This window comes from Epinephelus fuscoguttatus, linkage group LG5 (assembly GCF_011397635.1).
Source record: "Epinephelus fuscoguttatus linkage group LG5, E.fuscoguttatus.final_Chr_v1".
Taxonomy (NCBI): domain Eukaryota; kingdom Metazoa; phylum Chordata; class Actinopteri; order Perciformes; family Serranidae; genus Epinephelus; species Epinephelus fuscoguttatus.
The window spans coordinates 7643411-7657999 of NC_064756.1; the positions used below are offsets into that span (position 1 = coordinate 7643411).

At 42.0% G+C, this 14589-nt stretch overlaps 1 protein-coding gene across 1 annotated transcript in view; it reads right to left on the reverse strand.

Annotated features, from left to right (window-relative positions):
• LOC125888249 (calsyntenin-2-like) overlaps positions 1 to 14589 on the reverse strand; it is a 377475-nt gene that overhangs the window by 136555 nt on the left and 226331 nt on the right. The window contains exon 5 of the mRNA XM_049575486.1: positions 7926 to 8075. Within this exon, the coding sequence (XP_049431443.1) occupies positions 7926 to 8075 (150 nt within the window). The remainder of the gene's footprint in view (positions 1 to 7925; positions 8076 to 14589) is intronic.

Here is a 14589-nt window from a genome sequence, read left to right on the forward strand (position 1 = left end):
CTTCCTGATTGAACTTATGCTGAGCTTCATACAGCAGCATACCACTGTTCAAGACCGAGAGTTTGCAACTCTAAAGATGGCTTAACCTTACCACACAGTAACCACAGTTCAATCAGGAATACTTTAGTCAAAGAAAACTTTATTTCCATTTGCTTTATTATGTTTGGTGGTATGGCTTTGTTCTGGGGCTTTTCTGCTTTTCATCGGGCCTACGCAGAAAGCCTCTTCATGCAGAGCAAACCTCTCTGCCCTTCCATGCGCCTACATTGAAAGCCTAAGGCAGGGAGATCAGCAGCAAAGACCCCACGTGAACAGAACAGAGCTAGCCTGGAAATCCAGACTCAAATCTAGAAAGATTTTGAGTCTGGCCCTCACCGATACACCCTTCCTACCCAAGGGGCGGCACTAACTGAGGCATATTAAATGCCGCTGCACGCAATTGGATAGCACGATAGCCAATCAAAGCAAAAAAACGAGGTGATGTATTCATTGCACTAAGCCCCATTGTAAACCACACCCATGGCAAAAATGTCCTTCCTGGAAGCGAAGGCTTCTAGGGCAGTTTTCTGTTCCTCTCTCAAGGAAAAAGATAAGTGTAGTTGGCTTAACGTTTCTTCCAAAGCTAAATTGAATGGACGCGGTCCTTCGGCAGCTGCCATCTTGGCTGTTTACTTTTCGACTCCTACAGTGCAGCGCTGTTGTCATCATGTTACGCCCACCCAGAGCCCGCCTCTGTCAGATAGACTGATCTGATTGGTCCGATGTCGATTCAACAGGCTCTGCTCGTCGGGGCCAGATCCCTGTGCAGAGCAAATTCGAATTTGCAAGGGGCAGGGCATCTGGATTTCCAGGTTAGAACAGAGCAGCATCAATGACAAACAGAAATGACATTGATACGTCAGACACAGCATGAAGAGGAGGAGCTGGGGTGGAGGCAGGTTGCAAAGCGGCTTGCAGAGGAAGCAGCAACAGTAGGCAGGCCAGAGCAGTTTAAATAGGGCGCCCTGAATGAGATTCACCAACTGGGTGCATAGAAAGGAATCATGTGATCTATCAGCTGACTCCCTTCCATCAGTCAGCTGCTCCATCAGTTGATTAGGCTGTTTGAGATCAGCTGATGTAGCTGGGATGTTTCAGCGTTTCAACATTACTGCTACATGTGAGAAGTACAAATCTAACATATCTGAATCAACATACAATTCCAACATTTATTCCAGTGAGTTGTGTGAATCCACTAATTATATTCACTTTGCAGGACATGGAAATGTTTACATTTGAGACAGATTTATTGCAAACATTGGTCCAACCCTTGTTTCAAAAACCCTCTTTCCTAACGAGTGGTATTGACGTGCGGTGCATGCATTTTTAATAACCAGTCACATCTTCTACGCTGCATTTTCCAAAGATATTAATTTTTTATTCAGCTCTTTTTACTCCACACTATTTTTCTCCCAGCATCATCAACACAGTGTCTGTCGATGAACTTCTCTTCATTTGAATTTTGTAGGGAAATAGAGACATCAAACAAGGACGGTATGGGATGTTTTTATACAACAGCCTCACAAGTATCATTCTGTAAAGCCTGTGTACACAAATCATATATTCACTGAACTATCCCAGGGATATTGTGCGGATGCCATGAAAACACTGCTGTTGTCAAAGGTAAATTTTCAACACCACTTCCTTTTCTCTCCTAATAAGAAATAATGATGGTGTCTCATTAATGCAAACATCTAACGCATAAACACCTACTGTATGTTGTCGAAGAAGTCTGAGGTCCAGACTAATTGCCTTGACTGACAATATCCATGGGCTCATTTTTAATTTGGGGCTGTTTAGAGGTAAAACAGCATGCTAAGACTTGTGTGCACCGACCACACACACACACCAGCACGTGGACACACACGTACACAAGGCTCAGAGCCACATTCAACACACAAAGGACAGATATGAATATGCTGATTTATTTTTTTCATCAGTGAGGCAATCTGTCACTCAATGCTGGAGCTAAGCTCTGTGTGTGTGTGTGTGTGTGTGTGTGTGTGTGTGTGTGTGTGTGTGTGTGTGTTCTGGCTCATATTTATAGGCAAGCTCATTGAGGTTTAATAGGACAATAAGGCAACACATTGGTCATGGACTTGCCAGATATGACGTGCAAGGTACCCTGAGTGCGTTGGTTGTTACCTGTTACATGCATTGTCTTCTTTCAAAATACACCTCTGTTTTCACAGGATATTTACCATTTATATACAGTCTCTTTCAGAATAAACGCACAACGTCACAACAACGTGAATTGACATTTTATTCCGCCAACAACTAACACACATGGTTGGGTTTAGGAAAAAAGAACAGGGTTTGGCTTTATAATCTTACGGGATGTGAACACTGCCCTGCCAAGTGAAAGTCTGTTTGTTGGACCCATCCACCACTCCTCCCACCAGCCCTACTCAGACTCAAAGGTTCTCTAAGTCTTCCTAAGCTTGAAAAGTTTTTGTCACATACAGCAAACAGCTCCTCACGATCTGCTAGCTACATGTCCTCTGAATATGCTGTGAAAAAGTCCGGTCTCTGTAGGCAGCCCAGGCTTCACTAATGGCAACAAAAACATTTGGGTCCAGGCTGCACCAACCAACCAGCTAGCTTCGCTGTGTTTGATAACATTGTTGAACATAAACAGAAGGGATGCCCAACGGTGCTTAGAATGCCTTTAAGTACTTTACCTTAACTTTCAGTCTTGTCCCACTGCTTATCCCAGACACCGCCAAGTGCTGGTAAACTAAAATGGCGACCAACAATGAATCAAAACGGACGGTTTTATTTCGTCAGTGTCTGATGCCGCAAGTTACTGCCAAAGTGCCGGAATTTGACAACTCCGTCCCATTTTTGTAGCACATTTTGCCTCCATGGTGAGCTGCTATCTGTCTGTTTGTTTGGGTTAAGCACCAGTGCGTCATTTCATGCTGCATTTCTGTTGGTTGGTTAGTAGACATAGGTCGTAACAGCAGTCATACTGTGAGATGGTCATCCCAAATTTCTGACACTGTTGGAATTTTATTGGCAATGGCCATCCTTACCTTCTTTCACTGTGCCACTTGGAACCACTTCATGTTGGTCATCTTTCGTCTGGGACAGCCCAAAATTATACAGTGTATACCTGTGGCGGCTGCTGGTCACTTTAAGTTTACATGATAAAATTTGTCATATTGTAGCGAGGCAGTAACTTATAAAAGGAACATTTAATTGATGCCGTTTTTCAACCACACTTATGCCATAGAACCACAGCAACACACACTTTAAAGATCTTCAGATGGGTTTAAAATAAGCAGTAAAGTCCAGTCAGACATTTTGAGGCTTAGGTGTTAAAGGGTTAACCACCTGAGCGGCACTCTGTCAGAAGACTCCACTCGCAAATATCCGCATGGGACTGAGCTCGAAATGCGAAGCGCTGTCAGTCACAAAGGGGTTCAGCCTTTTAGACAATTGCTCCAATCATCATGCATACACCGAGTGTCCTCTCCCGCCTATACAGTTCCATTAGGTCCCAGGGAAGCTGAGCCTCCCTGGAAGTGACGATTTTGTCGCATTTATCCAATGACCATCTCGCTTTGCTGCATGAAAAAAACCTGCTCAGTGCTGTCTCATAGGAATGCTGGAGGCTCCGCATCCACCGTGCTGACATGAGAATGTATGACAGGGAGGTCGCGTTTGAAAACTGGTGATAAACAGCTGATGTTTGAACATCATAGTCATGATGTGAAACGCATCCTAGTGCACATTTAATGCAATGTAAATTCTTATTTTAATGTAAATTCAATAGTGCATATTTGACCATTTCTTCTATGAAATTTAAGGGGAAGTTGAGCTTCCCTTGTTGTCTCAGAGCAATCGCCCCTGGTGTATACAGTATTTATCATGATTGCATAAAGAAGGATGAAGTGTGGAAGGAAATAGCAGTGGAGTTGCAGCTGCCAGGTGAGCAACCTAGCAGCTAGCAAACACACTCGAAGACACAACGCAGTATATAGTGCCCACAAAACTTTAGGCTATTCAGTAATGTGACCCGCTATGTTGTGCTTCACAGTTGGAGAAGTAATAACCTGTGCAGCATTCTTGCACACTCAGTACGGGAAGCTACTTTATCATATGTCATAGCCTGCAATTCAGTTGCTGCTGTAATCGTACAGTCTGCGTACATCAAACTTGATTTCCTTACCTAAGATTATTAGATCCATGTTGCACAGTGTAGCTGCACTAAACTTATAAGTCTCACAGTCTGTAGGAGGATTAAAGGACATGTAACAATGTCATATTGTTCCCTCAGCTTAAAGGGCTTTGTTTCATTTCAACAACCTGTGGTTAAAATGTTTAAAGTTGTTGTTGCATGGCTATCTCTACATTTAAACTCTATCCTCAGAAACAAGAAAACACAAGGATGAAGTTTGTTGTCTCAAATTGCTGGTGTCAGGCCTGCAGGCTGTAAGACTGACCACTAATGCTTTCTGTCAAGCTGTCCATTGTGGTGTTAGAGAAACTGTATCACACCAAATAAAACTGATAACTGATATCGAAGGAAGAGAAGAGGCTCTACAGCTGCCTATTTACCCTCTCAGTTATCTTGCCTTCCCTCTACTCATTCCATTATTAGTTTTACTTGTGTGTGTGCTTGTGCAGGTATCTCTGTGTGGAGAGTGGAAGGGAGAGAGGTGAAGGGACAAGATGGGAGATGGCCAGCAGTAGTTTAAAAAGTTTGAAATGATTTTGGACTAGCAGGAAGAAAAACATTGATTAAACAGTTTTTCTCCCTGTTGGCTCTTAATTCGTGACCATTCCAAAGCCTGGTTGTCGTTTCCATTGATTCTTCTCACTTTGCTGAGAGGATTGATGTGTGAGGAAATACAGAGCCATACACACCTAAAATATAGCCGATATCAGCCAATAGTATTTAAGCATGAAAGCCATTTTTATCCTTGGGCGCAGTAGCACTCAGCATATTTGATTTGCAATTGACCTTTCGCTTAGCCCCGCCCCATCAAGTTGTCAGAGTAAGCACTGAGCCCACACTGTAACTAACTGCACTCCCTGAAGAAATGTTATAATATTTCTGGAAAAATGAAAGAGTGATTCCAGAGAGCAGCAGACAGAGGGGTCTACAGTCTGTGTTTGAAGGATATATCCAGGATGTCAAACTGACTCAGCAGCAACAACAGGTTAAAAAGACAAAGATAATTAGAAGCTAAAGCCGAACTATAGGCTACAGATCACAGTGTAAAAGTGAACCAACACATCACTGCTGATCGCCACACAAGACAATGAATATAAAGGGAAACTGATAGGCACAACATTTAGCTCCAAATCCACAAAACCAGCCTGAAAATGAAGGAAATCTGAAACGACTGCATTAGAGTCAATGGAGCACAGCTGCATTATTGTCGGACCCTGGTCTGAGCCGGCTGACACTACATTATGATTGGCCAGTCTGTCTTCAGGGGCAGGACTTAGTAAAGGGTCAGTTATATTTTGGCCTAATTCCCTGAATATTAAAGTTTGTATCCAAAAATATACCCTCACAGATGATGTGTCAAAGTGCATCGCAAGATGTGTGAAGGAACATAAGTTTAGTGGTAACAAATAAACATAGTGTAGTGTATACGGTCGTAGGGTAGACTAGAAATTTAAAAGGAAGAGCTAATATGGTGATGCACACACTTATACGCACACCTGTGTGACTGTGTGTATCCGTGCAGGTGAGCAGGCACTACCCGTCAGTAAAAAGGGATTCCGCAAGCCGAGCGAGGACATGTGATTGGTCACGAGAGACACATAGCTAAACCCTGCTGTCCAGACCCAGAGACCATAGCTAATTTAAACAGACAGATTACTGTTTTTTTACCGGAAGAGGGCACATCTTTTGTGTGTGTGTGTGTGTGTGTGTGTGTGTGTGTGAGCATGTGTGTGTGTGTGTGTGTGTGTGTGTGTGTGCGTGTGTGTGTCTTTGACATTCCCACAGTAGCCTGCCTTTAATACAGCAACCACTAGCCCTATTAAATATCCCCTGATCTGTGGCCATGGCATTTACTTCTCCCTCTCCATCCTCCCTTCATCCCCGCTGCCAAACAACGCTCATAGGGACAACTGCCCTTTCATCAAGGGAGAGCATATCTGTGCTTGTGTGTATTTTCTCGCCATAATCGTGAGCTGAAAAACCTAATTTGAAAAATGCACTCATAAAAAAAAAATATTGCAAACAGGCTTCAAAGACAGGATTATCTCTGAGAGCCTAGAGAGGGAGTTAATGTCACTCTGTACACCCACAACAGCCCCAGCTGTGTGTGTGAATGCATGTGTGCTCGGCGCAGACATAGAACTGGCACATACTCCCACAGAAACTGTGTATGTAGGATATGTGCATCTTAAAAGTTTGAGTGCTTTTGATGTAAGAAAATTTAGGATTTAAGTGCATAACTGTGTCTACGACTATGCAAATGTCTTTGCGTAGCTTACTCTCTCGAGTGTTTCTGCATGCTTTTATTGAACATCATGAAGTCTGTGATTCCACTTGCCATCATCCTTGTTTGTAACTTTGCCCCTTGGCATTAGGCACAAAAAACCCACTCCACAGCATGCTGCCAAGTGCTGCCACAGTGACTTTGTACTACTTACATGAATTCATTTTGAAATCAAGAACAAAGGGTGAAACTTTTACCCCTTTTTTCTTTCATCGTTTCTTTTTCGTTGTTTGATTTGGCGACCTTACTTCATCCGAATCATAGCATCAGTCCCCAGTCTGGTAGAGCTGTAACTGCACTGCAAAAAGTACACTTCTAAAGAAATTATTTAGGCTAGACAGATCCTTGAATCATTTATTTTCTTGATGCAACATGAATTGATTTGGCTTTTTCAGTCTTGTTTTAAGATCCTGACCTTGTGCTTTCTGCCTCACTTCAGAAATATGTAAATTTATCGAAAATCACAGAAGTGTGTTGCCACTTATTTTGAGAAAACACAGATTGGAAGATTGAATATGAGCCAAACAACTTAACAGTTATTTTGCAGGGTTCAGTGGCTGCCACTGAGCTGCTGCCAGGGTCCTCGTTTACCACTGCTTATCACCAGCACGCTAACATCCCGTCCTGTGGGACGATAAATGGCTGAATGCCAAAGAAATCCAGCACATGAATCACCTTGTTAATGACAGAATAACACAGATTGCGCATGGTTACATGTGAAGGCGCACCCCGCGTGTGTTCGTCTTTCATCACATGAGCTGCTGCCCTCTCTGACAAGTGTAAATTGCGTCTGCAGTTATCCCGAGTGCCGTTTGTGTTGTTGTTGTAGCGCTCACCGCAGACACTTGTCTTTGCATTACTCTGGGCCTTGTTAAGGCTGCCATGGCTGCTTTCTGATGTGCTAAGAGCCGTGTTGGCTGTGTCACGGTGCTCTTAGAAAAGTGCTGTTGATCACACCAGCTAAACTTGACAGGCCAATTCCTCAGGGAGGGAAGAAAGAGAGACGCAGAGCGAGAGGGTCGGTAAAAGAAAAGAAAAAGGAAAGAGTGGGAGAGACAGAGAAATATAGAAAGGTATGTCGAAAGAGAGGAGAAACCAGTATGATAAGCACAAATAGAGAAAAATGAGGTATACAGAGAGAAAGTACCACACATTGAGAGGAAAGCACACACATACACAGACGTAATGACATGCAAATAATCCCATCTGTATTTCTGTGAGCATAAAGAAAACACACACAGCTCTTACTTCATGCTCCATCCTTGTGCACATGCTGTACAATACAGCCAGGCACACATATTGAACAAACTTCAAGTAATCACACACAAATAATTGCATCTGCGTGTCAGGATGTATAAACACTGCTCAGTTAGACCAGCCTAAAAGCACTTCACACAGATTCATGTGATGAGGACCCACCTTGCCAGCCAGGCTTGCAGACGGGCTTGACGTCAATGCGGACAGGGACGCTGTGTAAGGCTCTCTTCTGGCCGCAGTCCCAGGCCGTCACCTGGATCTCGTACTGCTGCTGTCGGTCGTAGCTCAGCTTCTCCGTGTTCCGGATGTTACCTTGTGTGGAGAAAAGACAGTGTCTTAAGGTCAAGTTTAAGGAGTTTTTTTTCAGTTATTATTTGCTGTAGAGTAAATTCAGTTCCCTTATCGTGTCTCACACTGAAAACATTTGTGCTGAGCCACTGGGCTCATTGACAGCCACAAATTGCAGTGAGTGAAGTTCTAAGACATCAGAGGACAATTAAAGGTCTAGTGTGTAGGATTTAGTGTCATCTACTGGTAGTGGTGAGGTCACAGATTACAACAAACTTAGAGTCATCTTGCTTTGGTCTGAATCAGGGACTAATTTTGTTATTAAGTTGTATAATTGCCTAGAGTTGGTTTTTGTTCTCACGGCAGCATTTACTAGCGGACCAGATCAAATGCCTTGTGTGAGAAAGCTGCTCTTCATTTTAGTCAAACCATACAGTTTGAAAACGAGGCGCGGCTCCAACTAGAAAACAATGTTTTGATGCGTTGGATGTGCTGAATGTGCATATTAAGGCAGTACAGGAGGAGGTGCACATTAATAATCCTCCAGGACTGTAACATGCTCATGTTTAACCCAAACAATGTGTCATGTGACTGCAGTTGGCTCAGATCCAGGTCGGATTGATCGGACTGATACCATCTCTTCAAGAAGGTCTCAGTCCGGTTGAGTGTGATTGCTGTGTTCACACCTGCCCAAACGAACCGCACTTGGGGGGCCAATTAATGTGAGTTTGACTGAACCAAACCAAACAGGGCAGGTGTGACAGCACCTAAAAACTTTGACAAGTGTGCAGGAGAACTATGGTGTCCGAATGCGATTGCCCCTATCTAGAGCTAGCGTTTGGTTTGTCTGTTCTGGGCTACTGTAGAAACAACATGGCATACTGTGTGGAAAAGGAACCATTTTGTATGTAGGTATAAACAGCTCATTTTAAGGTAACACAAACACAATAATTCTCTGTTTCACATGACTTAACACTGATGAAAACATAGTTATTAATATTATATTCCATTTCTGCCTATATATCCAGCTAATGATACTAAACGTACGGCCAAGAGGCCTGCTGAACATTTTCTTATTCACAATGACAATAAATTGATTCACACTGGGATTTTTGTTTTTCACTTTAAATGTTAATAAGACACCACAGTGCATTAAAACGTGTCAAAATGGAGTGTTTACAAAAAAACTGCCAGGGAAGGAGACCTCAGACCTAAACAGAAGCCCTGCATGTCCTTAAATTCTCCCAAAGCCTCTGCGTGCACCTGACCTGTGTGGGGCTGCTTGTCCAGATTTGTCTCTTGGTAAAGTTAAGTGATGACAACAAATGTTGGAAGGTTGAAAACAGGCAACTTACTGAAAAATGGACAGTTGAATTTGCATCTATATTGCCTTAATTTTTAATGTTTATTCATTATCTGATAAATATTACTACTGTTTGTTTATCAACTGTTAACTGGCCTTGTTTTGCAAATGTGGCCCCAGGCAAAGCAAGTTGAGTCTCCCTGGCCTCATTCTCGGAACCCATCGGCTGTATTTGGCGTCTGACTTCCAGCAGACGGCGATACAGCCTCTGGGGGCAGATCCCCGATTTTTTGGCAGTCCGGTTTGATTTGGGCGGAGGAGGCGAATTTCCATTTCCAACTTCCGTTTATATATAGGTAAATATGCTGAACCATTGCAATGGATTCAGAGTTTGCAGTGACGCCAAATATGTTCCGCCTCGTTAGTTCACTGGACGGAGCGTTTAACCTGGCAACAACTGCAGCCGGCTCAAACATGATTGGTCAATATCACGCGGACTACAAACTGCCTACAACTGCAAACCAGGGCTCTTCCGCTCTTCTTCTGGAGGCAAGATCTCTGGGGTTTGTTTACAGACTCTACATTCACTGAATGTATATAGAGACTACCCTGGCCTAAATCCTCAAACTGGACCTTTAACAAAATGTTCATATTATTGTGTGGCTGGAGAGGATGAGTCAAACTACCTCTGAACAAAGTGCTTTTTCTGTGCAGCTTTGGTTTCTGCATGTCAGTGCGTAGATTCTGCAGCATAAAACACAACACCTGAAATTAATTTTGGCAATTAAGGTGAATATGATTAGTCTCATTAGGGGGTGATGGAATGGTTCATATTTGGGGCAGTACGCCGTCTTCACAGAGGACATGTTGGCATGCCACAGTAGGAAAAGCACAGGTGCACATAATGAAAAAAATAGGCTGGATTCCATTTAGTTGCTTCAGTCCCATAGGGCTGTATGTACAAAACATCAAGGCTAAAAGAAGCCCCTGACTGGCCAAGTTAGAAGAAACTCCAAAAAACTGGGCACGTCAGTCCTGATGGCTGACCGTGACTTTTTGTGCCTGTCTTTGTAAAAAATACAATATTTAACTTTTAAAGTCGTATATAAAGTTAGTAACACTGAATGCACACAGGATTATTGTTTCATCCGCGCTCCTGTCGCAGTTTTAATTTCCACAGGAAACGTTTTAGAAGCAGTGTGCAGGTTCTTCAGCAGCCACGTTTATAACACAGTGTTGGCACTCTGTGTTTTACTTGCAGACATATACTCAGCACATTTAAGCCGTTCTACTCAAACACTTTTGGTATGATACCTTTGTAACCAAAATTAACCCTTCAGACATGGTACCTAGACCCTAGCATTTCTACCGCAAACAGTACTCTTAAATGTGGGCGGCGTTGTTGTCACTCACTGCTCCATCCAGCACCTCGTTTATCATCCACAGAACGAGGCTGCACGCCAACATTTTCAGAACAAAATAAAACAGGCTGCAGTGAGAGTCTCTCTCCATGGGATATTTCAGAATATTGGGTTTGTGCATGTAGTCCTTCTAAGGCAAGAGCAGGGGTTTAGTGTTGATGTAGCCCACAGGAACAACACTCTACCATGCTTTTTTTCCCCTTTTCTCTCCAAGTGAGGATTAGAATATTTGTAGTTGTCATATTTAAGGTGTGCTGATGGATTCACTTTGACAACTCATGCACTGAGTAACATAACAAGTTACAGTCTACTAATATATGTAAAACTCTCCACAGTATGAACAGTGGTTACATGAGCCTCAAAACCAGACACAACTCAGCCCTGAGCAGAGTGACCGTCCTCTACTGACCAATCAGACTGCAGTGTTCACAGCTCCACCTTTTAGGACCAGATCTGTGTGCTAGGTACCCCAACAGAGGGGGGACCAAACATGGGGACGATACGTAACGGTTCCATTGGTACCATCCACAACTTTTCACAGTGGAAACAGAAAAAAAAGCGGACTGAACTGAACTGAACTGAACTGTACTGCTTGGTGGAAACAGGGCTTTAGACGTGTTCACAGATGGTTTTTAGCTGCACCAAAATATGACAACCTCTGGTTGCTTTTACCCTCCCTGTGATCACTGGTCAGGATCCATGATCAAATTTCATACTCGTTATGACAATGAGATAAATCATATTGACTTGAATTTGACCTCATTAAAACACACTTTATGTGATCTTAGAGAGTGGGACTAAAAGGAGGTTAAGGGTGTCATCAGCCTCCGTCCCACTCTCACTAACTACAAACATAAAAACTAGTTTTGCAGCGCACATGTGAAGACACAAATTAAATGCATCATTACAAAACTGTAAATACAGACATTTATATACATTGACAAGGAATGTCACGCTAAGCTGTGCGCACACACACACACACACACACACACACACATACACACACACACACACACACACACACACACACACACTGGCTAGAATGGCAGCGAATCCTCTCTGACAGCTTTGATCTTGTGTACTTTGGCTGTAAGGATTTAATCAGCTCAGCAATGAGTACAAACAATCCAATACCACCAGAAATGATTTGTGCAACTGTCTCTTGTCGAGCCAATGAAAAGAAGCCAGTGAACATTCTTCATCACCACTTTGTTTGATATTTTATTATCATCTCACATTTCCAACAACTCTAACTACTTTTAAAAACAAGCTAAAGACTTTTGTGTTCATTCACTCTCTTGAGTTGCACTTTTGTTTTGCCCTTCACGTCTTTCTAAACTTTTATTATTACGTTTATATGATTTTAGTCTCTTATTATTCTGACTTGTGTCTTTTTAAACTACTTGTGTAAAAAAACAAAAACAGTTTTATGCCCTTTTATGTCTCTTACCTGTGTCTTTTTTTGAACTTCATTACATAAAGAACCTTGAGTTTCCTCTGTGTATGATGTGCTGTATAAATAAACGTGCCTTCATTAAGCGTGGGTTACATTAAATAATCACCAACTGCAATGAATATATGAATAAATATAGAAATGTTATTTCATGGCCATTCCTACTTTCACCAGTAAAGATGGCACAATATGTGGAATTACCCATCAGGATGAAGATTTTTTTGTTTGTCGACTGGGGAAAAATAGTGACAGTATAAATATGCAGATTACTTTTGATGTCACATATAGGCTAATTTACAACCCACAACTCATTTATTGGCACAGACTGGTCACTTGTCAACCAGGCCCATCAATTTGGTGACGCTCTACTTTTAACGTCTGGTAATTTGATGTCATATTGAGTTCAAAATCTCCTTCTTTAAGTCTAGAATAAGGCCTTTAGTTGAGAATTTTCTTTGCAGATTAGTGAGATGGTTTAGGAAGTTATTATGAAATACATCATGTTTTTGTGAAACCTTTTTATTCTGTGATAAACACCGCAAACCCAAATCTCTTACTGAGAAATAGTCTGGAGCAACTTGGTTACCAAAGATTTGGAGGGCTTTATTGGGTCATAAAACAGCTGTGTGAGCTTTGACAGCTAAATCAGCTTTATTTTATTGCAGTCATAAGTTCAGCAGATATGTTTCCATATTCAACAGTACTATTACCTTTCAAATTTACTCTCATTGGAGGTGTGCTTCAGTCCGATGACTTCTCTTCTTTCACTGACATATGAATTCAGAGTTTAGTCTGTGTAACTATATTAAGTATGAAAGGTAAGTATACACTTTAAACTGCCTTGAGGAAAATGAGTAACAGCAGTCCCACTCAAGTGTGGGTCTGCTCGGTGGCCTTGTGTGTCTTTGTGGCATATTTGACTTATTAGATAACACAGAATGCTTGTGTATTCGTGTGTGTGTGTGTGTGTGTGTGTGTGTGTGTTTGCTTAAAGGAGTAATGGACATTTAATTTTAATCTTAAAGCATCATTATATATCATTGTCAAATTAACTGTGATGCCTTAATATAATCACAGTAACAAATGAGATCATGGTCGGGATGACAGGTGGCCTCGACCTCTCACAAGTGCTTTGATTAGCGCTAATGTTGCTCAAAATTAAGACCACGTTTCCATTAAACCCCCGTTGCTTAATGCTGCAATGAAGACATTGGTGTCTGTCCTCTCCTCACCTCCCTGGTGTTACTTTTTTGAAGGTAACAAATACTAAGGGATTGTCTCCCCACATCTTCTCCCCCCATTAGCCCTTTAATCGTATCGTAATCCACCAGAAATGGGATTGCTCTGGAGGTGCAGAGTCCCACACTTTATTATATTGTGGATAAAGTCCTGGTAATGTCATCAGAGGTCACCTCAGCCTGGTCTTGGAGACTTTAGTTGTTCTTTTTTAAACAGAAAGCCTGTGTTACAAACTGAGGCAGTAAAGTTTGAAATGTATGGTGTTTCTCATGGATCGAGGGTCTAACAGAAAACTTTGTTGCATAATGGGAAATGTAGGATCTAGTGTTTATGGATAAAAGTAACAGAATTCTTGCTTCTGCTGCATTCTTACAAATGACTTGGACTCTGGTGCGTTTTCTATGTTAATGCTGCTTGACCTCAATGCAGCATTTGACATGGTTGACCATTACATTATTATAGACAGACTGAAACAGTGGACACGTATTACTGGGACCACTCTGGACTGGTTAATTTTATATATAAACAACAGGAAACTTTTTGTCTCCGTTGGGGAATATTCCTCAAGAACTGCTTGGTCAAAACATGGAATTCCACAGGGATCAGCTTTGGGACCTGTTCTGTTCACCCTCTACATGCTATCCCTGGGACAGACAATATGCCATCACATCTCTTTCCATAGCTATGCAGATGACACACAGCTCTATCTGTCTTTTAAATCCTCTGACACCAATAAATTAGTGTTTCTTCCTTATTGCCTATATGACATAAAAACCTGGATCTCCCAAAACTTCTTTAGAAAAGGCAGAAGTTCTCATCATTGGACCTTAACTTATTTCAAAACAAATTTAGCCACTAATCAGCCCCCTCACTATGAACATAAAATCAGGTGTAAAAAATCTGGGTGTGATTCTGGACAGTAATTTGACCCTGAAGCAACATGTGAAGAACATAGTTCAGTCTTGTTTTTACCATCTGAGGAATATGTCCAAATGTAGGTCACTTCTGTCCTTCAATAACACAGAGAAAATCAGACATGCTCGTCTGTCCTCTCGCCAAGATTACTGTGATGCCTTGTCCACCTGCCTAAACAATTGCACTATACATCAGCTCCAAATCATT